Here is a 27,493-nt window from a genome sequence, read left to right as displayed (position 1 = left end):
GGACCCACACTGGGCAACTGGAACATCTCTATACCCTCCTCATTCTCAGGTCAACTTTGACAAACAGTTTTCTCTCTAGATAATTTATAATTGTTGAAGTTGAAAATACACCACCATTTCAGTAAAAATTCTAACTGACACATCATATCTACATCAAGAAAGGCATTAGTCAAATGCTCTCTGTACTAGAAAGTACTAACAGGTTGTGCAACTTAAATTCATCAGGCTTTTAAGGATCTCAAGCCTATTTCTATAACTGAGTCCTTATCTGCAAACTGAGTCTTTAGTGGGTAAAATATAACCTCACTTTAGGTGTAATATGAGCCAATGAGAAGCACAGAATGGCCACTAAAATGCATCACAAACCAAAAGTAGAACCAGATCTCAGGTCACTTCTTTTTCATTTGGTAACAACAGCAACTCCACTTACAGAAAACAGACTCCCAAATTTCAAAGGTTTTAAGTTTCATTAGAAAAAATCATACACAAAATAAAAAATACATTTATCAAGAACGATGATATTATTTCATTCAAATTCATTTAAAACATGAGTTACAGTATAGAAAGAGAAATGACAGCGTAAAGTCTTATACAAGTAACAGATCTGCAAAGCCAGTCCCTGAAAAACACCACACCGTATGGTTTTAATAAAAGGCAACTGGAGTGCCATTTTCTAAGCTGTCTTCTTAAGTTGAGGGTTTCGGTAATTAATTGTACATTAAGTTTTCTCCATAACAAGTTGAAAGATGTATGTCATTTCCTCATCACCAAGTACTTTATTCCCCCAAATGTTTAAACCAAGTACCTGATAACCAGATATCTCTGTTATTGCCTCCGTTTCTTTTATTTTGCTAAGGAATATGAAACTGCTTTGAAAGTCAATCCAAGTTCAAGTCCACAGCAAAGTTCTAGCACTTGGATATCTGTCTTCATTTGCTTCTCAGGAAGCATGATTTCAGTCACCTGTAGCTATACAACTGAGATGAGGATGAGCTTTTTTCCCTTTTTCAAGTCTGCCTACTAGGCTCCATCTCTCCCTCCACCCCTGGGAGCTCTGCCTCCCTTATCAGATTTAGATTTGGGAGGCGATGATTTTGTTTAAAGTCTCTCAATTCCTTCTGTAGTCAAATTATATCTAAGTTTATTTAAGATTTTTAAAAAGAAAGAAAATATGTCTCTTTTTATTATTTCATCAAGAAAATGTTTTTAAAACCCTAACAGAAGTTTACCATCTGTCCCAACTCTGTTCCATCAGGGCGCCCAAACATCTGCCATTTGCTGTGACAGCAGTGGCAGGATGCCTTTACCAACTACGGTGAGCACTAGTGTGATACAACAGATTGGGTCTTCTTCACTGCTCACTTCAACTATTTGTAAAAGGCAAAAGCCTTTGTAATTAGTTGGAATCTATCAGAATAAGTTCAGTCTCTGAAAGAGAAGGTATTTGTGTTGTTCCGTTCTGTTCGGTTACATGCACATGACATGAGCCAGGATGACTCGATTATCCCAGACAAAACTAGACAGCGTGTGTGACAAATGCAGGGAGGTTGGCTAAGATATTCCTGCAGCCTGGAGAAACTAAAGCAAAGTGCAAGCTGGAAGTGAGTTCTAAAATAAATCTCCCAGTTGAAATTCAAACTACAATAAAGAAGATAGAGGGGCACTAACAGGATCGGGGTCTTAAAAAATTACCGAGGTGGGAAGCCACCTCTGTGTGCTCCTCCGCGGCCCCCCCTAAAGCCACCTCTTTCTCCTCGGAAGTTAGATCGATTTCTTTCCCGTCCACGGCCGGCAGAAGTCCCACCTCTTCCTCCACCCCTGGGAGCTCCGCCTCCCCGATCAGATTTAGATTTGGGAGGAGGGGATTTTGGTCGGAGTCTCTCGATTTCTTCCGTACATCCAGTCAAGTAGGAATTGGGGGCGCTGAAGTAGGACGCATATGTTTCTGCATTGTAGTTGCTGTTCGTCAGAGTTGGTCCAACTGTAAGCCAGCCTGAAACGAAGGGAAAAAAGGATTAGCCTTTCTTTTCAGTTCTCTCTTATTGATCCTTTAGGAGCTATTTCAAATCTCCAATGCCTTCTTAAAGATGTCCCTATCACTCACCCAATATTGATCTTTTTTATAGAATGCATGGTCCTTAATCATGGTCATAAAGATTTCATATGCATACATCTTGTTTCTCCCCCTAGATTGTAACCTTTGTAATATAGTTTCCTCATTGTCTCCATCCATGTTTCACATTCTGTGAGAACAGCACTTAGAAAAAAAAATATTATACACTACACTGAGTTTGGGCTCAGTGAAAATTTAATAAATTTTATATAACCTTCCTACTTGTGGAAGTGGTACCATTGTTTTCTGATTAAAATCCTGGAACCAACTTTTACCTCGATTCTTCCCAACCGCAACGTTAACCCGATTGATAGATCCCAGAAATTCAACCACTACACCATGTTGCTCCTATTCATTCCTATCTTTCCATTTCTACTGTCACCCTCAAATTTAAGCCTTATTTTTCTACTGGGCCAGTCCCCTACACATGTAACAGACATACATATATGCTGTAATGCTCTCCCAACCTCTTCTCCCTCTACAAGTGGAAAGCCTAAAGCAAAACTTAAAACATGTCACTTCTCTGTGCAACCTTCTAGGGCCTTCCACAAAGCCCACATTCATAAATATGGAATCTAAGGTCTCTTATAATGAGGCTTAAACTAACTTTCCACTCACATTTCTCATTAATGCTTTTCATGGCACCTTCACGAAAGGTGTGAACAACGAACCACTATAGTAACTGCTTCCATACCCATCTCCACCTCTGTGCCTGTTTTCTTTTCTATCCTGTCAACCTGCTGAAAATTCCAGCCTCCAACATCCAATGCAAATATACATCCTACATGACATGGAAATAATTTCACTCTCAGAATTTCCAGTGCACACTGTACTTCTACAGGTAAAAAGGTATTTTTGTTAACTACACTACTAGACAACTTTGCTTATAATGAGGATGATTTCTGACTGACTACACCGTATCTGAAATGGGAAGAACTACAAATTAACTGTAAATGCACAATAGATATCTCATGCCTGGTGATTCTTACAGGTGACATGTCTTTTGGGAGAAAACTGGAAATTGCCTGTAGTGCTACAAGAGACACGGGCTCCTTTAGAGCAGGTTAAGTAATCTCTAAGAATCAGGTTCTTCATCTGAAAAATTAGGTTCACAATATTTCTCTCCCATAATCCTCAAGGTTATTTCTTAGAATAACAGATTCATCATAAAATGCTATAAAATGCAAAATTTTACGAGGATCACATTCTAAAACGTAGTAGCCATTTTTGTACAATATTTTGTTCATCATTTAAAAAAATCAGTATCTAATACTGCATATACAATAAGATTGTAATATTTGAAGAGAAAAATAGGTAAATTATAATGTGCCTTTTATGTATCATCTAGTAGATACCCTGATCAGTAGAGAAGTACCAATGAGATAAAGAGCATGTTGCACATCCATGTGGTCTCACTGACAACTGACCTGTGATAGTCTTACTGGCTCCCTTCCAGTTTGTTTTAGGGCATGTATGCGGTGTTGTGGAACACAACACACAAACAAGGGGTAAGAAAGAAGAAAATTTAAAGATGTAATAAAAATAGCTAATACTGTCTCTTTCATGCCATATTGCCTCTTACATAAATAAACTATGCAAATCTTTGCAGAGTAAACTGCAACAGATTCCACCTCCCACCCACAAATTCTTCACTGCAACATTTTATTACAATTTCTAAAAGTATTACTAAGAACCAAGTAAATTTACAATAGCCTAGCTTCAGCATATTTGACACATATAGCAATTCTCAAATCTTTTAAAGCAATAGTAAATGGGATTCCTGAGGTATATGTGATATACCTTAGACTAACTCCTCGAGGAAGAAGTGTATTTGAGGATTCAACCCAAATAAATTAAGGCCTCTTGAGCAGACCTCTCTCAGTTGCTCCTAGTAGTATTTACCTGGTTAGCCCCCAACCACTTCTAATTTCCCCAAGCAGATTTTCCTTCCTAATTTTGTTTTATTGTAGCTAATACTAAAATAATTTTTGCAAGAATGGGCAAGAGTAAAGAAATCAGATGATAATTTACAAGCAAAAAAATAACATCTGTATCTCTAAGATTTTGTTCAACTGATACAGCTACAGATAGAAGGATGAAAGATATAACGTATCGTCTAAAGTGGGTAAAGTGGCCACAGCTAAACGGATGGAGAACCACCTCATCAAATATTAGTTATAAGTAAAAACTGGCATCAAGCAAAATCTCTATTTTGGTTGCTGCTTATGCTTCTACCTGTAACTACACTCAACTATTCCCTCCACTCCTTAGGTTCTCCTACTCATGTTTAAAAACAAACACTTTAATTAAAGCAATGCTATAAAGCCATTAAAATGATTATAAATAATCATTTAAAATGTAGAAATATATTTGACATAATACCAAGAACACAAAATGATGACTACAATTCTGTGAAAATTTACATTTACAAGAGGACTGGAAAGTATTATGTAAAAAATGAAAATAATTCTTGGAGGTAGTGAGATTGAATCTTTTTTCTCTTCAAAACTTTCCTTAATGTTGTTACACTGATTTTTCAATTAGTATTAAAAGATTACCATCTGTTTGATGTTTCTTTTTACTCTTGAAATAGTTTTGCCTTTTCTTTAAAGTTTTCTACTTCCTTTAAACAGCAGTTGCCACTAGAGATTGTTCCCTGATTTGGGAGCTATTTTTGGGTAGGACAGGTTAATGATGGAAGAGAAAAATCTGTTCCTTATTTCCTCAAACACTAAAGCCATAATCTTGATATTCAGTATATATGGACATCTACACTTCCTGAAAAATACACCCCTCCAGTAGAGTATCTATTGGCATTACTGTCTTTTAAGCCAATGAAGAGGAAACATTTGCTTGTCAGAAGCTCTGCTGCCAAAATATTTTTCCTTCGATACGAGAATAAAATCATGCACAGAACTTCCAAACATGCTGTTCACATACATATGCAGAGGAACTCTAAATAACTCAAAGTTTGTTTACAGCTGTATATATACTATGTACATAAAAACTTAGAATCAACTGTATACATATTGACAAATATTGGTTTAAAAAAAATAAGGAACCTATAAAGTTGAAACCATAGCATTCCCACACTTTAAAATAGACTATTTTAATTTAGACTTTAATAATTCAAGGATGCATGCTGCCATGTCCAAGACAACTGCTGAAGGAAAAATAAAAGAATATCTAACAAGCTAATAAAAAGAAAGATGGAATAATAAAAGAATACTTGATTCAACAGAACAGGTGATACTGAGAGGTAAGCAAACAGTAAGCTGGTAATTTATGCCCAAATATATCAGGAATTATGTTAAATATAGATTGGCTAAACAATTCAGTTAGAAGATAAAATGGATGACAAACTAACCATATGTTTATTCACAAGAGATACACCTTAAATGTAAAGATATGAAAGATGGAAAGTAGAAAGATGGAAATAATATGCCATGCAAACACAAACCAAAAGAAAGCTGGAACAAATTATCAAAAATTTCAACAAATTACAAGTGAAATTTTTTGGTGTATGTTGCTTGACCACAATATTAAGCCAAAAAGCAGTAACAAAATGATAACTTAAGCAACACAATACTGAATAACAAACTGCCATGAGAAAAGACATTTATTTTTAAATATAGGATGAACGTTCTCTCTAAAGCCAAACCACAGAGTATACATTTCACACACACAAAACTTCTTTGTAAAGAGACTTCAATTTTACTTTATTTCACATAATTTTATGAAATTTGAGACCATCACTTTCTATAACTGCAATATTTTCAAGTTATTCTGTTCATCAAAGCACACCCACAAGGAAACAGCTGCTGCGCTGGCAGGGTGAGGAGGATGGATTATGTTACACATACCAGTTAAGGCCACTTTAAAGATTTTTTTTTTTAGAATGAACATCAGTTTCTTCTAAATTCTCAGGTACTCTGAAGGCCAATTATTCTACTATAACTTCTTCAACTTTTTCTTACTTTTTGTAAAATGGAGACTGTTTAAAACTAACAAGATTCTGATTCTTTCCATCTTTAAATCATATTTCTAACATGGTAAGGCCAAACAGATTGATTGCTTTTATATATTGTGACTGAAATGATTCAACGTTTTTAAAAATTACTTTTATATTCTCTGAGAAAGTAAGAAAACAGAACATGCTGTCATTTCAACAAGACTTTGTAAATAAAAGCTGCGCCCTCTAAAAGAAAATCCTAATCTGTAACAGTCTAATAATTTTCTACTCATTTTTTTTCCAAAATGGTAAATTCACATTATACCGATTTAGCATAAAGTAAAAATTTTGAAAAGACACCACCACCATACACGTAAGGTAACAAGCCAGATATTTTAGTTTCTAATAAGCCAAGATCTATACTTCAAAATAGTATGGTTATTTTTACAGGATTATTCAATCATTCATTTATGCATTTCTTCATTCAACACAATATTTCTGAATGATCTGAATGCTCGCTAGAAAGGAGTGAAAAAGACAATCTTTGCCTTCGATGAGACTGCATGCTGGAGAGACTCACTATAAATATATGCCCAAATGAACCTATAATTCAGATAAGTGCCAAGAAGAAAAAGAAGAGAGATTAATGCGAAAGAGTGGCAGGAGGAGGGGCGTGGAGCGCAAAGCTGGCTGGTTTAGACAGGGATGTGAGGAAAGGTCTGTCAGGTACTTGAATGGAAGGAGATAGGGCCCTGGAAGAGTACTGAGACAAGAATGAGCTTGGCAGATTGGAAGCACAGCAACAAGAGGAGGCAAACACATCATAAGAATTTTATTTTACTTTACTTTTTAAGATTGGCACCTGAGCTAACATCTGTTACCAATCTTTTTTAGTTTTTCTTCTTCTTCTTCTCCCCAAAGTCCCCCAGTACATAGTTGTGTATTCTAGTTGTAGGTCACTCTGGTTGTGCTATGTGGGAGGCCGCCTCAGCGTGGCCTGATGAGCGGTGCTGGGTCTGCACCCAGGATCCAAACTGGCAAAACCCTTGGCCACCGAAGCAGAGTGCGCGAACTCAACCACTCAGCCACGGGCCCGGCCCCCATAAGAATTTTATTTTACACAGCTCTGTGTGCTATTTCTTGACACTTATATACCAAGAAACCATAAAGTTTTTTAAAAAATTTTTCTGAGGTCCTACCTGGTCGAATTGTACTATCTCTTCCAAATAGATGAAGGCGTCTTCTACCAAGACAAAAATGTTCAATTATATGAAAAATTTCGACAGGCTTTTCTATATTGCCAATTTCAGGTTCTTCTGTGATAATCAAGTCAATGTCAACATTAGCATGAATGAAGTCCCCATCTGTGCTACGCTTCACAGTTCCTTTGATCCCCATAAGGCAGTGTTCCTAAATAACAATAAGAGCAGATTCTTTATTATCTTTTCATCAACAGTCATATTTCACAAGATTTTATATTTCCAATATCCCCAATTCCCAAACAATCCTCGTTTCTCTGAATTTGGGGATATAGTTCTAGGGGCAAAAACTCAACAGGAAAACCTGGATCTCTGAATGTGGGAAGATTGCCAGGGAAGACTGACATGAGAGTCTTAAACGTAGGGCCCACGATTTAGAACTGAGTCAATGACCATGGAGTCTTTTCTTCTGCAACACTTGATAATAACTTGTTTTCACCAGTTATGGAAACATGGTACTTGACATTGGAATCTTAAAATGATGTTATACTGGGCCTCATATGAGCTAAGATCAAAACTATATACAACATGCAAGCCTTTTTATATGGAGAGGGAAACTTCAAACATGCATATAGACTTCTACATAATATAAGTAAATGTGAAAATCAAACAATTTTCTTTTTTTTGTTGTTGTTTTTTGAACTTCTCTATTTAATCTGGATGGCAGAAGTATGGATTAAGTAAATTTAATCTATCACTTGACTCCATGAACCAATAGTAGCAAGGATGACATAGGTTACCCTTCAAAAGAACCTTCAAAAGAATTTTCCAGTCCAAGAAAGACCCTCCCACCAGTGGCTCTCTGAAGAGTGAAAGACTGGACGACAACTAGTAAAGCCTGATACTAGCAGGGCAGTCATATGAAGCAGAGGTTCTCAGGGTTCTGATGTAGGAAAAAGAAGGGAAGAGGAGAGAAATATGCCTCTAAGCTGGGCAGCTGTGAGTCTTGGTGCCATCTCTTTTTTCTGAGCCTAGGAAAAAAAAACCCTCTGGGGGGGTCAGAGGTATCAAAAGCCCATATCTGACTTAGAATAATAGCAGTTTAGGGCACATAGGCATATAAATTACCTTCTCCAGCACAGTGGAGTTGATCGAACATAGTGAATATTTTAAAATTGACTTGGATGTATCAGTGCAAAGCTCGATGCCATTTGTACAAGTCTAAGAAAAGGACCTTTCCACTAAAATTAATTAAACACTATACAGTCATGTGGAAAAGCTTCAGAGAAAATAATGAAAACAAAGAAAACAAAATAATAAAGGCAATACCTTTGTTCTCTGGAAGACAGCCTTTGGATCTAAAGTCTTAGTCTTCCCAGGATTGTTTTTATTGGTTTTAATCCAACAAATATCTTCACATCTTCTGTAACCCCACTTGCGTAAACACTAGAAATGAAAGAATTAAAAAAAGAAATCCTTAGCTAAAAGAAATAAACAATACTTAACCAACTAGCATTAAAACATTTCCTAGAGGTTTGAGACACTAAATTCCAAGATGTAACAGTAAATTTGTTTTAGTGCAGAATTAGAGAAAAAGAAATTAGTACTTGTCTTTAAATATAGTGATTATACAGAATACATATACACTTTTTGGATATTAATATACCATATATGGTTGAATATCAAAACACAGAAAAGATTACATAATACTTCAGTTCTTTAATATGACTTTCTGTTGTCATCAATGGAAAGTGAGTTTTAAATCCTAAGAAAACACTCAGCTACTCTTTAATCATAAAATAATTTAAAAGATAATTTGATTCCTGTCACCTCGATTTCTTATCCTTGACAAAGCTAAAAATTGTTGAAAATGTTCTAATTGATAACTTCTTTTCAAATGAGAGGCTTATAAAACGCTATTTTTATGTATTTAATACCAACAACTCAAAAAATTCAAAGATTTAAAATTGATATGTATATCTCTTTATTAGGTAACACTTTACTTTTACCTTTACATAATCTAGAAAACAGAGAGATCTGAACCTTAGTGTCCTAGAATCTGTTATATATGAACATACGGCAAACACTAGCTAATATGTCAATCAGAGTGGCTTTTTGAGGGCCTACCACATGTAGGTGCTGGCTAGCCGCTGGGAATAAAAACATGAAGAAGGCATAGTCTTTACCACCAGCTGATTTAAGAGCAAAGTAGGGGCACCTAAGTAAATTGTGCAGTACAATGTTGCTAGTACTATGATGGAGTACACAGAAAGATACAGTGGGACATAAAACATGCACTTTTCGGAAATGCTCTTCTTGTGTCAAGTGAGATACAACTCAAAATAAAACTTGGATTTTTATTTTAAAATCTCAAAAATCAAGTTCAGCATCTGTTCCTGTTGTCAAATATTTGTTTTGTACTGGATGCTCATTAAATGCCACAAGGGCATAAGTCCTACACACCCTCCCTAATCCATTTACCAAAAGCACAAGAGTATTTCCCATGCTGAATTAATTGCAATCATAAGCAAATAAGACAAAACCTCCTAATCACTTTCAACCTAATTTGCAGGGTAGGAGGAAAGCCCAAAGTCACACATTGGAGACAATAAAGGTAAACAGCAATACACCTATAAAAATATGCAGTATGCTTCCATTTTCTTAGCTTTTCCATAGCATCTTGGGGAGGAGCCAGCAAAAAAATAGATACCCAGCTGGAATACAGTTATAGTCTTACCTTGGAGTTAATAAATAATAGAAGCAATGATGTTATCCACCATTCTCAAATTGCTATTTATACAAGCAATACAAACTGTAGAATTTCAGGAGTTGAACACAAATTTATCTCAATATAATCCTACTTTAATTCTTCACCTGTCAAATGGACACCTCCTAAAATTACTAGAACTAAATGAGATCATTGGCTGTATAACAAGTAATATATCCTAAAAATGAAAAGTATCATCCAATAAGAAGTGAGGAAACTGACACCCACAAAAGTAAGTATCTCTTTACACAAAGTTTCACTGTTGGACAGCAGAATTGAGACCAAAACTGACTCCTGATACCAAGCCACAATGCTCCCATTACTCTTAAACAAAAAAGCATATGTTATTTTGTCTTTAAAAATCCAAAATACACCAGTCAAAAAAGAAAAAGTTCTGAAATACAATTAAATATCAGGTACTTAAAAATTGAGATGCTATAAGTTTTCTCTCACTCTCATTCATTCATTCAAGCTATGTGTTCCAGATGCTGTGTTATTTGTTCAATTTGATTTGGCTTCTATTTGGAAGTTAGGAGTTACTGCTATTCAGAATACTTTTTAGCCACTCACAGTGAGCAGTAAATGATACTACGCAGCTTCTTTTTGTGCTTTAATTTAGTTTCCAATCTCTACACTGTCATCTTCCTGCAGATGTAATAAATTATAGCTTGATTTATTTTTCCCTAGTGCTAGCTAACTACAGGCAACTACCATTTGTACGTTCTTTTCTGAACACTTTATTTTCTTCTGAATATTTTAGTACTATTCAAGAAACGAAGGACAAAATAACATTAATCTTTGAACCTCTTATGTAACATACTGGATTCTATTTTGTCTTATGAATTTAAAAATCCACTTTAAAAGACACCATCTTACCACTCTTCCAAGGTCCAATCCCTCTCCGGAACCACACCAGAGAAAAATAAATGACCGAGGAGCTGCAATCTCATCAATTTCTAACTTCATAATCTAGAAGAAACCAAAACAATATTGCATAAGAGTATTTTGTTTCCCCTTCACCCTAAATCCAAAAGAACAACCATTATGAGGTCTATCAGGACTTTCAGTAGATGAGTTCTTTAAATGTACTAATTTTCCCTAGGAAATATAATGGAACACAAATTTTATCCTTAAAACTTGTCCTACTGTCAGGGCCGGCCCTGTGGCATCGTGATTGGGTTAGCACACTCCACTTCAGTGGTCCGAGTTTGTGGATTTAGATCCCAGGCACAGACCTACACCATTTGTCAGCCATGCTGTGGCAGCAGCCCACATATAAAGTACAGAAAGACTGGCACAGGTGTTAGCTCAGGTCTCACCTTCCTCAAACAAAAAAAAAAGAGGAAGATTGGCAACAGATGTTAGCTCAGGGTGAATCTTCCTCAGCAAAAAATAAATAAAGGACATTCTTAAAAAACAAAACAAGACTTGTCCTACTGTTGTTTTCTTATTCTGGATTAAGACAACACACACACACGTGCATGCATACACACAGATACACTTGACTTTATATGGAAAGAGGTTATAGAAAACCCTATTTATAGGATTATGGAATTTTATAAGATGTAGCTTTGAGTGCAACTTTTTACCATTTACAGAAAAAGAAACTGAAATAAAAAGAGGTTAAATTATCCCAAAGTTAGGGGCAAAATGAAAATGAATTTAGCAACAAATGTTTGAGGAAGACTTGGCTTCCAATATCTATAGAAGAGTCCTAGATAAAATAAATCAGTATACATATTTTATTATAATGACTATTTTAAGTCTGAAATGCCAAAAAAACATAGTCTGTAATTCTGTTTGCCTTGTACGTGTTGAGTGTGTCACCTTAAGAAAAAAGTTCTTCAAAAATGAAATCACTAGGGGCCAGCCCCACGGCCCAGTGCTTAAATCCGCACGCTCCACTTCTGCAGCCCAGGGTTTCGCCGGTTCAGGTCCTGGGTGCTCACTGGGCCATGTTGGGGCAGCATCCCACATGGCACAACCCAGGGCACACACAAACACAACCAGAATACACAACTATGTCCTGGGGGGGTATGGGGGGGAAAAAGAAATTAAATCACTAAATTTGGGGAATACAATATACTCGTACAAATGACTGTAAAAGCTACCATTTTATATGGTATTCTGTTTCTTCCAGCTTTCTGTCACAGTTAAAAAGTTTCAGAGACCATGGATAAAGCAAATATTATTAGTTTCATGTATTGAGAAAAATCTTAACATCTACCTGAATAACAGATCCATTTAAGTTATAACCGTATCATCTCTAACTTACCTAGGTAGAAAAACATTATTTGACAGTAACAATGGACGTAAGTTACAATATGTATAAACCTATTCAGTTTCATACTTCAAACTATTTAAGTCTTGAAATCTCTCCTCATCTGATATTCTTATAGGAAAATGAATAAATAAACGGATAAATATGTAAAACACACACACACATTCCTACATAACATTTATATGTGGTATAGCTAAAGATAAGTGATGACACACATTAGTGAAAAGCATTAAGCACATTATTCTCTTAATACTACAATTCTAAATGCTTAGTGTTGGAATTGCAAATAAGTGATTATAGCCTTATCCCAAACACACTGACCACTACTGACTCTCTAAGGTGAAAAGAACACTTGTGAAAGCCAAATATTTGTCTTATTTACATTTATTTATTATATTAACTACTGGCAGTTTCTTTAGGATATTATCACATAAAGATAAAGAGCTTAGGGCTCTGGGGCCAGACAAAACTTTTCAATATGCCAGCCAGAGCTGTTCAGTGAAATTAAACTAAAATCAAGAATATGCATATAAAATGGAATTCCTTTATTTCAAAGTCTCTTAGTTTGTCACATATAATTGGAGCTCTTGTGCCTTCAATGACCAAACCTCAGAGATGAGCTAGAGAAAATAAAGTACAACCTAACTACTAATCAAAGACATAATGAGATTTATTTTTTCAATTTTCTTTTCTTTTGACTAAACTGACCACGATTGTTTTTATATTATTAATCAATTGTGATGAGGATATGGCGGAATAGATGTGTCTTAAACACTATGGGAGGGAACATAAATTTGTGCAATGTACCTGGAAAACTTCTCAGCAATATATATCAAGAGTAGTTAAATCCTTACCCTTAAGTCTTGGAAATACTATATATTGTATACTTTCCTGAATTTCAACAATAAGCACAGACTACATTTATCATGGGGTGGGGGATGCTTTTAAAGTGATAAGAGCCATACAAATGTAAAATAAAAGTGCCAGAGGTATTGAAGCCGCTAGGAAAAGCTCCAAGGCAGAAGAACTGGAGGTATATCTTGAAGAGGAATAAATAATCTGAACAACAGCAACTGGCAACTACCATGAACTCAGCAGAAGACGTGCAGGGATTCAAAGCCGTCTCCTGGGCAACACCAGTCTTAGAGTTCTGTAGTCCTTTCCTTTCTCTACCTCTCCTCTGGGCTCAATGCCCCTTGAGAATCTCCTTGAAATTCTCTACTCCCTTGGCTTCCCTGACATCACACTCTGTCGGTTCTCCTCATTCATCTCTGACCCATTCTCTTCACATCTCTTTGACATGTGCCTCCTAAATGTAAAGTTTCCTGAGGCTTTACTGTCAATCCACATTTTACCTTAACTGAGACACTATCTTAGGACAAATTCAACTGTTCTCACAGCTTTAATGTGCTAATCCTCTAAAATCTATATTTTGAGACCAGATCCGCCTGTCCTTTGAGTTTCATTTCCTATTACAACCTCTACTTAACTGTCTCACATACACCTCAAAATCAACATCTTATTATCTAACCCTCTAATCCTGCTCTTCTTCCTAAATTCACTCTCTCTCGACTGCTGATAACTCAGTCCACTTAGCCCAGGACTCAAATCTTCGAGTCATCCCTAACTCTTCCCCTCAAGCCCCAGCACAAGATCTCGCCAAAGTATCATTGCCTAGTACAGATTGGTACTCAATAATGATTTATTTTTATTATTGACCAGTAAAAACATAAAAACTTTATGTAACTAACTGAAGTTATCAGCTTGCTTAATTTTATTTAGGAAAATAAAATTTTATCACAATTACATTATACTGAATAGGAAAATATAACTTTATCACAATTACATTATACTGAAATGATATATCCTTTTTATCCACTTTCTAAGTTCCTTGAAGAGCAGAAATCACGTTTTATATATACATGTATTTATACTCTCATGTTACTAAAACTAACGAAATGCAGAATGAGTCATCAACCATTGTGTCTTTAGACTTTTCCAGCTGTACATCCAAGCACTCTAAGACTGGAATTGTGAGTCTTCTAGAGACTATTTACTCACTACCTGCTCAACTTTCGCCTCAAAAAGAAGAATCAAACTAAAGATACTGTAATATTTGTTAGTGTACCTTGGACCTTCAGCCACAATATATACTATAAATCTATATTTATGATTCCTAAAACGTAGGGGTGATATTTATAATCTTACTTTCTGATCAAATAAACATATGTTTATGTGAAAAATAATAATTCATTACAATGTAGAAAGTTTCATCATACATCATCCCAAGTCCAGCATTTTTCATTAGCAGTGATGCCAGTCTCTCTATAATATTCTTCTAAAGGGGGTTCCAGAAGAATCACATCAAACTTGGGTGTTAGTTCTCTGATGTCAAAGGCTTCTATATCTGCTTGTAAGTACCTATTTGATTAAAGCACAAAAGTGAGTAAGAGATTTTCCAGTATCTTACAGATGGTAATGAAAGAAATTTCTTAAATATTACTAAACACTATTTAGGACATAAGCACGGGGTAATTGTTGATATCTTGATGGAAGGGCATCTTTCTTCAGTACAGAGAGTATCTACCCGTGCTCTCCACTAGGAGACGGATATATTCACACTACAAAGTAAAATCATATTCCCCCATTTACACCCAGAATATAAATGTCTCTCATTTTTACAGTGGAAATCTGTACTCAGATGTGAGTCTCAGAGCCCTTTCCATTATCATCTGAATTTTCTAAGAAATATCACATTACTTTTTTCTCAACTGTTTAGTTAGGTTAGGAAAACTACTCGTCTGTAAGTTTTAAATTCCTCCTTCTGAAAAGCAGCTTCTAAAGAATGGCATAATTTTCTTTCATTAGTTTGTTATTAAAATTGTTCATATTAATAGTCTTTTCTAGTTACCTAGTATAAATTACTAATAGCGTCTACTGACGGGTTATTTCCACATAGTGTGAAAGTACTTTACATATAAAATACTTCAGGGGCCAGCCCCGTGGCTGAGTGGTTAAGTTCGTGCACACCGCTTCGGTGGCCCAGGGTTTCGCCAGTTCGAATCCTGGGCACGGACACGGCACCACTCATGAAGCCAGACTGAGGTGGCATCCCACATGCCACAACTAAAAATATACAACTATGTACCGGGGGGCTTTGGGAGAAAAAGGAAAAAATAAAATCTTTAAAAAAATGTAAACAAATCTCTGATATGCTAGAGTGATATAGTTTTAAAAAAAAACACTTCAGATATAAGTCTTTTAAATTGGATGAACAGTAGAGTTGGCTAACATTTTTCCCCACATACTCAGACTTCTTCGTGGTTCTTCTAATCACTAATAGTATACGTTTTAGCAAATTGTTCAATGTGCAAAACGTTCAAAGTAGGCTAAATGTGAAATAAACATATTCTCCAACTTCAAAGACATTACACCCATTTTTGAGGAAAACACTATTCTGTTTACCAAAGGTTAAAATGAATTTTCATATTCCAAAATGTTAAGAATAGTATCCCTGGATGCTGAGTTATGATGAGTTTTTATTTTCTTCTTTTCCTTTATCTGAGTTTCCTAAACTTTCTCCAATAAGTAAATTACTTTTTGAGAAGAAAAGTTATTTAAAAACATTTTAAGAAATTCAAGAATACAACAAACATGAATGATTTTCTAAGAAAAACACATTTAAAGACACTTTAAGCAAATTATCTAGAAAATTGAAAACAAATTAAATGAGAACCTACTGTGTACTCAATACTGGAGTTTCAAACTAATATATTTTACTATAAAGAAGAAACAGAGTGTGTTAACTTATAAACGTGCTGAATTTTTTTCAAACAGAAAGGTTACAGGATAAAAAAATTGACATTTTGAGCCTGTGTTGGGAACAAAGAGTAATTGAAAAAAACACTTACATAGGAGGAGTGTTAGATTTAGCTATTAACTCATCCTTCAGCCTGATGAGCTCCCTCAGTTTAGGGTATTCTTCAAATCTGTCAGCCAAACCTGAGGAGGAAAAACAGTAAGTTCTAATTTTAATACAACTCATGTTACTATCAGTGAATTCAGAGGCTATGAGCCTCTCAGGCAAACAAAACAACGCACACACACCACTTTATTTTCATATCCTTTAGGAAAAGTTAATTTTGAGTATTTTTAAACATTTCATATATACAGTTCATACTTACTGACCCTAATTCCATATGCAGGCAAAAACCCAGATGTCCTAAAGCCCAGTTCAAGTCGATAAACCATTTAATTTCTCATATTTATTATTAAGTTAAATAATCTGCTCATAGCATCAAGTTTAGCCACTCTGTTCTCAAAAAACTGCCTTTCTATCATGCTTTCTTTCCCCTTTCTTTTAACTAAAAAGATTCTTCCTCCTAAAGAATCTAGTGATTGTTGAGACTTTTACTTAGCTTATTAGATAGTTATCCAAAGCAGAGAAAATGAATAGTTCTTTTGTTTCTTTATGATTAGGTACAGGAAGAGACAAAGAATAGTTAGAGTGAGAGAAATACTGCTAATGATCTTACATTAATTGGCTATGCCTTGTGGATACAATCCCAGAACACATCCAGTTAAGAAGATAACCAGTCTCTAACAGTAGATTAGCTCTCACTCTGATTACTTATCTAAACTGAACTCCCAATTCCAGGACAAGATGCCTTCTCTAAGAATATTTCCTACATCAATATTTATAGTTTTAAAGATCTCACATCTCCATATTATTACAAACCAAATCCTCATATATATGCTTTTAGGCTTAGGACCTTGAAAACCATCTACAAGTCCCACAAAGGGCACTTAAGAACAGGAGATTCATTGTTCCCAGGTCCTCAAAAATATTTTAGATCTCTGTGCCTCAGAACAGATTTTAGGTAAAAGGGCATAATGCCTGTTTAAAAAACTGTAGGGGTACCTAGGGCTTTGACTATCAAATATTCCTAAAAGCTCTTCTTTTCCCCCCACAAGCAGCACATTCATAGCAACATAAATTATGTAAACATCTTAATTTGAAAACCGAAAGTACATATTAGCAATTTTCATATCAAAAAGTAAAAGTAAAAGATTTTGTAAAGCCTCCTCAATCAGTGGTTACAGATCTAATTTCAAATAAAACAAGTTTGAAGATTTTATTATAGTCAGGTTTCAATCACGGTAGAGTCAGCTCTCAATTATCTACAAAACCTAAGGGGCAACTTCTCAACCCTTAACAGTTTCCTAAGGACATTTTCTTTGCCTTGGGGAAGGATGCCTTAAAAGCGGAACGGTTGATAACAAAATCTGGTTATACGACAACTTTTTTTTAAAAAAGCCTTGTTTAAGTATAACTGATAGATAAAAAAGTACACACATATTTAATGTATACCGTTCGATGAGTTTGAACATATGCATACACCTGTGAAGCCATCACCATAATCAAGGTAACAAGACATATTTGTCACCTTCAAAAGTATCCTTGTGTTCCTCTGGGGGCTATGTATGTGTGTGTGTGTGAGTGTGGTAAGAACACTTACGTAGGATGAGACCTATCCTCTAAACAAATTTGTAAAGTATTGTTGACTACAGCCAACAGTTGCTAACTACAGGTACTATGCTATACAGCAGATCCCTAGAACTAATTCATCTCGCATAGCTGAAACCTTATACCAGTTGAACAACTCCCTATTTTCCCCTCCCTCCAGCCCCTGATAACCACTGTTCTATTCTCTGCTTCTATGAGTCTGACTATTTTAGGTACGTCATAAAAGTCTATGTATTTATCATATTACACATACTATTTTAGGTACCTCTATAAGTACATGCATATTTGTCCTTCTGTGACTGGCTTATTTCACTTAGCATTATCATAACTTTTTATAGCTACATCTAAATTTTGCTCATGAAAACATTAAAATCAGTTTTTACTTCAAGAGCAATGTTGCTTACAAGCAACAAAAGAAAAAATAAATTGGATTACATCAAAATTAAAATTTTTGTGCTGCAAATGATACCTTCAAAAAGTGAAAAGACAAGCCACAGAATGGGAGAAAATACTTGCAACCCAAATGTCTGATAAATAACCAATTAAAAATAAGCAAACGGTTTGGACATTTCTCCATGCAGGTTTTTAAATGGCCAATAAACATGAAAAGATGCTTAATATCATTAGTCACTAGGGAAATACAAATCAAAACCACAATGAAATACTACTTCCTATCCACTAGGATGACTGTAATCGAAAAGACACTAAGTATCAAGGATGAGAAGAAACTGGAACCCTCATACACTGCTGGTAGGAATGTAAAATGGTACAGCTGCTTTCAAAAACAATTGAGCGGTTCCTCAAAAAGTTAAACACGGAGTTACCACATGACCCAACAGTTCCATTAGATATATACCCAAGAGAAATAAAAGCATATGTTCACACAAAAACTTTATATGAATATTCACAGCAGCATTGTTTATAACAGCCAAAAAATGGAAACAATTCAAAAAAATGGATAAACAAAATGTGGTATATACATACAATGGAGTATTATTTGGCAATAAAAAGAAATAAAGTACTGATATATGCTACAACATCAATGACCCTGAAAACATTATACTATGTAAAAGAAGCCAGTCACAAAATATCACATATTGTATGATTCCATTTTTATGAAATATCTAGAAAAGGCAAATTGATAGACAGGAAGTCAATTAGTGGTTACTTAAGGCCGGAGGACCAACGAGAGGGAGGGAATGGGAATTCATTGCTAATAAGTACTGGGTTTCTTTAGGGGAGTGTTCTTAAATTAGATTGTGGTAATGGTTGCACAAATCTGTGGATATACTAAAAAAAATTTAATTATATCCTTAAATGGGTGAATTATGTGGTACATTAATTATCTCCATAAAGCTATTTTTAAAAATTCAGGGATAATGACTTTGATGGGTTTATTAGTAGACTGGACACAGGTAAGGAAAGAGTCTCTGTGCTTGAGGATATCTCAATAGAAACCCCAAAAACTGAAAAGCAAAGAGAACAAAAACTGAAGGAAAAAAAAGGGCCAGAATATCTAAGGACTGTGGGACTACACAAGGTGTAACAGGTGTAATGGAAATATCAAAAGGAGAAAGAGAGAGAGGCACAGAAGAAATATTTGAAACAATGACTGAGAATTTCCCCAAATTAATGTCAGATATCAAACCACAGATTAAGGAAGCTCAGAAAACATCAAGCAGGATAAATGCCAAAAAATCCTACACCTGGGCATATCATTTTCAAACTACAATCAAAGATAAAAAAAAATCTTGAAAGAAATCAGAGGGAAAAAACACTGTACCTATATAGGAACAAAGATTAGAAGTATATCCAACTTCTGCTCAGAAACATGTAAGCAAGAAGAGTGGAGGGAAATATTTAAAGTGTTGAAAGAAAAAAAAAATCAACCTAGAATTCTGTACTCTGTGAAATTATCCTTCAAAAGTAAAGGAGAAATGGGGCTGGCCCCGTGGCCGAGTGGTTAAGTTCGCGCGCTCCGCTGTAGGCGGCCCAGTGTTTCGTTAGTTCGAATCCTGGGCGCGGACATGGCACTGCTCATCAGACCACGCTGAGGCAGCGTCCCACATGCCACAACTAGAAGGACCCACAACGAAGAATATACAACTATGTACCGGGGGGGCTTTGGGGAGAAAAAGGAAAAAATAAAATCTTTAAAAAAAAAAAAAAAAAGTAAAGGAGAAATAAAGATTTTCTTAGACAAATAAAAATTGAGAGGATTTGTTGCCAGCAGATCTGCCTTGCAAGAAATGTTAAAAGAAGCTCTTTAGAGAGAAGGAAAATATAGGTCAGAAATCAGATCTCCATAAGGAAAGGAAGAACATCGAAGAAGGAACAAGTCAAGGTCAAACAAAAATGCAGGGATAGTCACAGACTCAAACGGAAGAAGCTCTCCCTTCCTTCCTTTTGATTTGAGGGAAGGAGGGAGCGAGGGAGGAAGGAAAGAAGGAAAACAGTAACACTGCTTGATGGAAAAAGAGGGCGTACTAGAAATACTGAGGATGGAAAGGGGAAAATAATGTTATTAGAAATATTCCACAAAATGGATAAATTGCATGCATGTAATCAAGAGTCAGCAATAGCATATTCACAACAAATCTGACATACCTACATCCCTGATGAAATTCTGAGGTCTATGTCCAGTGTCTACAAAATGTTGGCAGTAATCATTGTGGGGATTTAAACTCTGTGTTCCCTAAAGAAAAAATCAAAATTAAATTAACAGCATTCACTCTGATGGCAGATACACTATCTCTATACAGGAGCTCCCCCTTACCAGTGGAGGATACGTTCCAATATCCCCAGTGGATGCCTGAAACTACAGGTAGTACCAAACCCTATGTTTTTTCTATACATACATACCCATGATAAAGTTTAATTTATAAATTAGACAAAATAAAAGATTAACAACAATAACTTCTCTTTGGCATATCCGAATTGCCAGCATCACTGCTCTTGCGCTTTGGGGTCATTATTGAATAAAATAAGGGTTACTTGAACACAAGCACTGTGATACTGAGACAGTCGATCTGATGAGCAACATAGTTACTAAGTGACCGACGGGTGGGCCGCCTATACACTGTGGAGCCTCTGGACAAAGGGACAATTCACGTCCCAAGTGGGATGGAGCAGGATGGCTCGAGATTTCATCACACTACTCAGAATACTATACAATTTAAAACTTAAAAATTGTTTATTTCTGGAATTTTCCATTTAATATTTTTGGAACGTGGTTGATCACAGGTAACTGAAACGGTGGAAAGCAAACCCAAAGATAAAAGGGGACTACTGTATTTTGTTTTCTATTATAAGGCCATACAAAATATAAGCTGACTGATAGATAGATAAAAAAATTAGTAATATTTGAAAACACTACAACTAAAGTGATAGTATTACTCTTCAGTAGCTATACACATTAATATAGCATTATCTCATCCTAAAAAGCTAAGTTTTAGAAGAATATTTCATAATTTTAAATCATCTTTTTAATAATGATCCCTCAATAACTCAAAAAAATCTTGAAAACAAATAAGTATTTAAAATCTTTTCAGGCACAGAGCTAAAATGTGAAAAGCTATAAGATCTGAAAATTATTTATTTACCTTGAGAAAAGTACTAGAATCTTTGTAAATCTCTTCTTCATATGGCAAATTCTCTTCTTCCTGTTGCATTTCTAGTTCATCCTTAGAAAAGAAAATTAAGAAGACATTTTATGTACGGGAGGAATATTTTATGTATTATGATATCTTGAGTATTAAAACTCAATATAAATATTTTATTTCCCTAACAATAAATTTTTTGAATTACCATTAAACTCAAACATTGAAGTCTTTGCTTTCTCATCATACTAGTTATATTTACAATAAAATAAAAATTTCCTTTTCATTCTCATCAATAATAATCGTCTGTAACTACCAATTCTGTTGACTGAAATGTCTAGAATTATCTCATATGTAATACTATAAATATTAGAATTTAGCTCAAATCATGAAAGATATGACCACCAATGAGGTAATTTTATGTAAATTAGATCAAACCATATGTAACCAGTATTTTTATAGATCAAAAAAATTAAGATATTAGGCATTGTATATGGTTTGACCTAAAACAATCACAAATATTTAAGTTACATATTAGCATATATCAAAATGCACCACACAAGACTATATTCATGAGATTAGGTAATTATATCATTGAACTTCTAGAGATTTATTGAAACTATGCATTCTCTTCTCCACTAAATACAGTTGTACAATAATTAATTTGAAAAAATGGAGATAGGCTTTTCATCCATAATACTTTCTTTTCAACTAAATATTGCAATTACAAGTTTAGAAGTTGTGCTTTTTTCCTGGGTTTCTTTCAGAAATGGTTCTACGCTGCTGTCTAGCCCATGAGTTTCCAAAATATTTTAACTGTACTATCCTATATTGTTAACATGGAATTAACACCACTCAAAAAAGATAGTATTATAGCCTCTCAAAATGTGACCCAATTATCCAAAGTTTCTGATACACCCACCTCCTTACTGTTATTTAAGAATATTATTGTCTAGTGCTTACTAGGCATTATGCTAACTGCTTTAAATATGCCACCTAACAATCCACACGCCTCTTGCGTTAAAACGAGGAAACTGATATAAAGGTCTTACTTTAACTGACTATACATGTGTTACTAACAATTATTTTAGACACTTTAAAATTCAGCTTTCCATCAGATTTGTTTTCCTGGATAAGAATCTATTATTGTAAGGATTTATTTTTTCTTGACCATAAAACTGCCCCATTCTCTACTTGCCTTATATTCCTCCATTTTGTCTTCATCTGTTTCTCCTTCATCCTGATACTTACGTTTTGCATTTGGAGCAGAGGTATCATAGGAAGCCCTGAAAATTAAAACTGAAGTATCACACACAAACATACACTAGATGTATAAACGCATCTATTAACAATATTAAACAAGAGGCTATAAAACAGAACAAGGCAAATTTTCCCTGATTAAACAGTATCTATTCACCCAGTTTATAAATCTAACAAGTCACACAACCTGACTCATAGTTCTGTGCTTTATTTTTATGAGAAAGCAACCAAATAAGAAAATAAGTTTTTATAAGGGGTGTACAGCAAAAAGAAACTTCTACATTATGTATCATTCTAATTGGTCTTGAGCAAAACTGATATTCAAATTGATAACTAGAATACTGAAAAATCCTGAAATGCTTTACAAACTATCAAATGAATACCACTTTTTGTGTAAAGTATGTTTTCTTTTATAAGAATTTTTAAAATATAATTATTTATTTATGGTATATAAGCTAATTCTTAGTCTAACATTCCATTTCTAACTAGTTTATAGATGAGAATGTATTATATTCAGAAAATAATTATTTCATTATCCACAAACTAACCATAAAAACCAATATTTATGAAATCTTTATTTTGATGCTTGTGATAAAATATACTTCATACCTAGGATTATTTATTAAAACAATGATCCTTTCACACTATGAACATGTCACTAAAAATAAATTATTCAACTGACCTGCAAGTTTCTCTTGTTTCAGCGATTTCTCGCTGCTCATCTTTGCTATTTAACACAGCACCAATGCTGTCGGCACTTTCAGCTCCCAACTAGAAAGGGCGAAAATGAAAAATTAGATCACAATGCATTGAACCACCTTTCCAGCCATTTGCAGCAGCATTTAATATATCAAGTTTAAAAAAATAAACCTGTAACAACTTCAGCAGGCAAATGGATTAATTACTTCACAGGAAAAACTGGAAATACTTGGAACAAAACCATGTTAATTAAGAATGATTTGTGACAGCTGAAAAGCATTTTAAGCTCTTAGTTATATTTGAAATTAAGACACTTAACTTCAGCCAATCGCCTACTTTTAAAGTAAATAATAAAACACTATTTAGTAGTAGCAGCAATAACAACAAAAAAGCAGCTAACTCCAGTGTTTATTGTGTGGCAGGCATCATGTTAAACATGCTGCATCCATCAGTTCACATATTATACCTTATTTATCCCATGCTGTAATAAAAATCCATCCATTTTCATTCAAGCCAAGTCTTTATATAATTATTGTAGGCACAATATTGAACTTTACTAATACCTAAAAAATGATAATGCAAATTCTGGTTGGCAATTGGGGAAATTTTGCAAAATACAACAAATATAAACAAATTACTAGTTGAGATAAGGCTGCCTGCACAGAGTGGGCTCAGTTCATGGAAAACTTTAAAAGCCAAACCAAGAAGCGGAGAATGCAATTTATAGGCCATGAGGAAGCATTTAATATTTTTAAGCACAAGAAGGGCATGAGGAAATCTGTGTTAAATAGTCCCTTTTGCTCAGGAAAGGGGACAAGGCATACTAAATATCAAAGCTGCAAGTCCCCAGTCTTGATCTTCAACAACTGCCACTGCCTTTTTAGACTACCCACTTCATGACTGCCCTAAAGTTTTTCCAATGATAAATCTCTTCCAACTCATCAACTGTTCCTGAAATGTTAACTCCTCCATAAAAATCTTCCTGATCCCTACTCTCTTTAGTCGGAAGACACATCTGCTTCCCATAGTTGGAACGCTATCTAATCTTCTTCCCATGACTGACTCCTCTCTCAGATGAGTATAAGTTACTTCCTCAAAGAAGTTTCTTTCATGAACACTGTACCTATAGATAACAGGTAGCCTCCTACCATTATTCTCCTTTGTATCTCCCCATTTCCTTAATCAGATGATAGCACTTAATACAATTTTCAATAATTTCATGTTTTACTTTTGTTTACTCCCTATTTTTATTGTTTCACAGTCTCTATCACAACTCCCAATTATGTTATTTGTATACTTCAATTATTTTATCAACTTACTTTTGTTTACCTATCCCCCACTGAAATGCAAGCCCCCTGAAGGGAAGAACTCTGTCTGTCCTGTTGATATCTATATGTTTGGCAGCTACTATAATGTCTGACTCACAGTAGATGGTCAATAAATATGTGAATGAACCAATGAGATTTCCTACTAGGGCCTAAATTAGAACTCAATGTATTACAAGAGAACTGCTTTAAATCAAAATTCTGCTTACATATATAATTTTCTTCTCATGCTCAAACATTTTTTAAAAGTTGTGGAATGATTGGAGTAAGTGAATAATAGATTTTCCATCATGGTACCACCAAACACATTATTTGAATAATTATGTCAATTTGGTATTATTTGAAAGCATATATGATTTTCTGAAACAAAGCCATAAGTTACATGAAAAGCAGATGTAAATTGCTGGTGGTAGCATCAACTGCCACCATTATGGTCTGCATCCAGTGTCTTCTTCCAGAAGACAAAAGCAAATCATACACATTGAGTTGTGCTCTACTCTAAGAGCTTGTCAGTCAACAAACATTTATTAAAACCTTACTCTGGGCAAGAAACAGTTAGGATAAAAGATTAACCTAACCGAAATTAAATGCAGATTTTGCACTCCAACTGTTTACATTCTGTGTGACAACAGGTAATATATAGCAGTAGACTCAATAATAAGGACACTGAAAACTCAAAGGAAGAAGAGCCTGAGCCAGGGAGACTGGGATAGGTTTCATCATGAAGTTTTGACCTGAGCTATGCCACAGGGGATAGAAGGAAATCAGAAAGAAGGAGAACAATCTTTAAAAAAATAGTAAAGTATATATTGCACAAACCAATAATAAACCAGTCTGTCTTGTTCATACAGAGAAAAGTAAGTGAAAGAAAAGCTGAAATCAGTTGGTAAAGTGAAGTCTGTCACTGATTATATCGGACATCTTTACTTAGGTGGAACGATTCCTAGCCAACCGGAAGACCAGGAGGCAGCTAGGTGTACTGGAAAGAGCATGGAAAGGCCTAAACTGCAGCTTGCAAACTTACCAGCTTTGTGGCCTTCACCATGTACCTTAAATTCTTTAAGTTTTATTTTCTTCCTCGATAAGATGAAGATAGCATCTGACTTGTATAATCGAAGATAATGTATGTAAAAAGCTTAGCAGTCTTGACACATACGAAGGACTGAAATGGCAGCCATTATTAAATTTTATGCACTTTGGAAGCTCTCTGAGGGTAGGGACTAATTATTCATAGCTGAATTGCCAATGCTTACTAGAGCCCCTGGCACACAGTAAAACCCTCAACAAATAACTGTTCTATGAATATATTTTGAGTTAAATAGGTTTCAACACTAAAGCATAAGAACTTTCCTTGGTGACAACAAGGAGCTACTGAACCTATCTGAAGATAACATGATAAAAGAAGTTGGGGAACAGGCGGCTTAGAAAAGATACCTGATTTATCCAAGATCACAAAGCCGCGCATACAGCAACAGATCTGATTCTAAATTCCCACATTTTTAACACTATACCATAAATCTTTTCATCAGATCATAGAAGACGACAGGCTTCAGACCTCCATTTACTATAATCAATATTTATTACTGAAAAAATAACAGTAAGATGCCTCATTAAAGCCTATGAGCATTTCCATTACTTTTACTGATCTGAAAGAATGGTAGAATGGAAAATGCAACCTCTGATTTTAAGTAGAGGTATGCACCATCTGTATTTTCTGCGTGTGTACTTTACTAATCAGCAAGTGTTAACGTACTCACACAGAAGATGCAGTGAACACAAGCTTTGGTTTGGAGAAACAAACCTGGGTTCAATTTTCCGGCACAGCAGTGAGTGACCCGGGGCAAAAATGACTTAACTTCTAGAGTCTCTGTTTCATTATTTCATAAGTGAAGAGAATGCTACTTGTATCAGGGGTTTATCCTGACTGATACAGAGCGTGAATTAAATATTAGCTGAGGGCGATGACAAGGATACTGTACATACCATAGCGGATGAAATACACAAGATGCAGAATCTAAAATTTACACTCAAGCTACTTCCAATGCAGTCTTTAAACATGATCCGAAAAAAAATACTGTAAACCTATTTCACAATAAGCCACAATCTCGAGTTGCGGACTACGAGGAAAGGCAAGAAAGGACAGGTAGGACAGAGAAGACCATTTAAACAATGAAGAGAAATTTAGGGGATAAGGAGTCATTTTTCCTTGCGTGAACTGCGGTAATTTATTCACAAAGACCAAAGCTCTGTATCCCCATCATTGAGCTGTGCCAGACACTTGGCGGACATTCCAAAAAGGGGGCTAAAGACCAACAGTGGCGTTCAGTTTCGCAACACCACAGTGATCGCCACACAAAATGGAAAATAAGGCACCGCGGAAGTTGAGAACAAACAGGTTTGGTAGGTCCACGGATCAGGGTCTCGGGACCAGAAACGACTGCACCGCAGCAGGTAGGAAGGCGACAGAGAAAGCAGGCGGAGGAAAGAGGGCGGCCGCGCACGCGCATTCGGGATCCCTCCCTGCCGCGGACCTGCTGCGCGAGGAGCTGTCGCCGTAGCTTCTGCCGCTCCCGGATCTCCTGCAAACGGCTGTCCATGTCCCAACTCCCGTTTTCCCCTACCCCGAAAACTTGGCCATGAGCGGATGAATCCCCGCCCAATTTTTCTTCCGAGTCTATGGAATACAAGATTCGTCAGGAGACTGAGACCGCGGGCATGCCTTCTCCTTTCCTCAATGGGTATTTCCGGCGCGGCCGGAAGTGGCCTGCCTG

General features: G+C 35.4%; 1 protein-coding gene across 4 annotated transcripts; it reads right to left on the bottom strand.

The window, feature by feature from the left end:
* Positions 1-448: 448 nt before the first annotated feature.
* On the bottom strand, positions 449-27,493 carry METTL14 (methyltransferase 14, N6-adenosine-methyltransferase non-catalytic subunit). Of its 4 annotated transcripts, none has more exons than XM_070504684.1 (12): positions 27,254-27,468; positions 23,864-23,960; positions 23,381-23,469; positions 22,637-22,724; positions 21,442-21,522; positions 20,447-20,534; positions 16,224-16,314; positions 14,592-14,733; positions 10,908-11,000; positions 8,594-8,710; positions 7,265-7,475; positions 449-1,993 (listed from the first exon to the last, which is right to left on the bottom strand). In XM_070504684.1, exons 2-12 carry the CDS (start codon positions 23,903-23,905, stop codon positions 1,689-1,691), a joined length of 1,347 nt encoding a protein of 448 aa, XP_070360785.1. In that variant the 5' UTR covers positions 23,906-23,960; positions 27,254-27,468; the 3' UTR covers positions 449-1,688. The 4 variants fall into 4 exon arrangements, with proteins under 4 accessions (XP_070360785.1, XP_070360787.1, XP_014713856.1 ...); XM_070504686.1 differs by having other exon boundaries at positions 22,690-22,724; positions 27,254-27,388; XM_014858370.3 differs by lacking the exon at positions 23,864-23,960 and having other exon boundaries at positions 27,254-27,493.

The sequence above is a fragment of the Equus asinus genome, chromosome 3 (genome assembly GCF_041296235.1).
Source record: "Equus asinus isolate D_3611 breed Donkey chromosome 3, EquAss-T2T_v2, whole genome shotgun sequence".
NCBI lineage: Eukaryota > Metazoa > Chordata > Mammalia > Perissodactyla > Equidae > Equus > Equus asinus.
Note: the sequence above shows the minus strand (reverse complement) of the source record. Positions and strands in the feature narration are given on the sequence as shown.

Excerpts from the sequence above, each read along its gene's own strand:
- METTL14 (XM_014858370.3), bottom strand. The coding sequence starts at position 27,319 with ATGGACAGCCGTTTGCAGGAGATCCGGGAGCGGCAGAAGCTACGGCGA. Across the intron at positions 22,725-23,380 it reads GAAACAAGAGAAACTTGCAG|GGCTTCCTATGATACCTCTG; the intron begins GTCAGTTGAATA and ends TTTAATTTTCAG. Across the intron at positions 1,994-7,264 it reads AGATAGTACAATTCGACCAG|GCTGGCTTACAGTTGGACCA; the intron begins GTAGGACCTCAG and ends CCTTCGTTTCAG.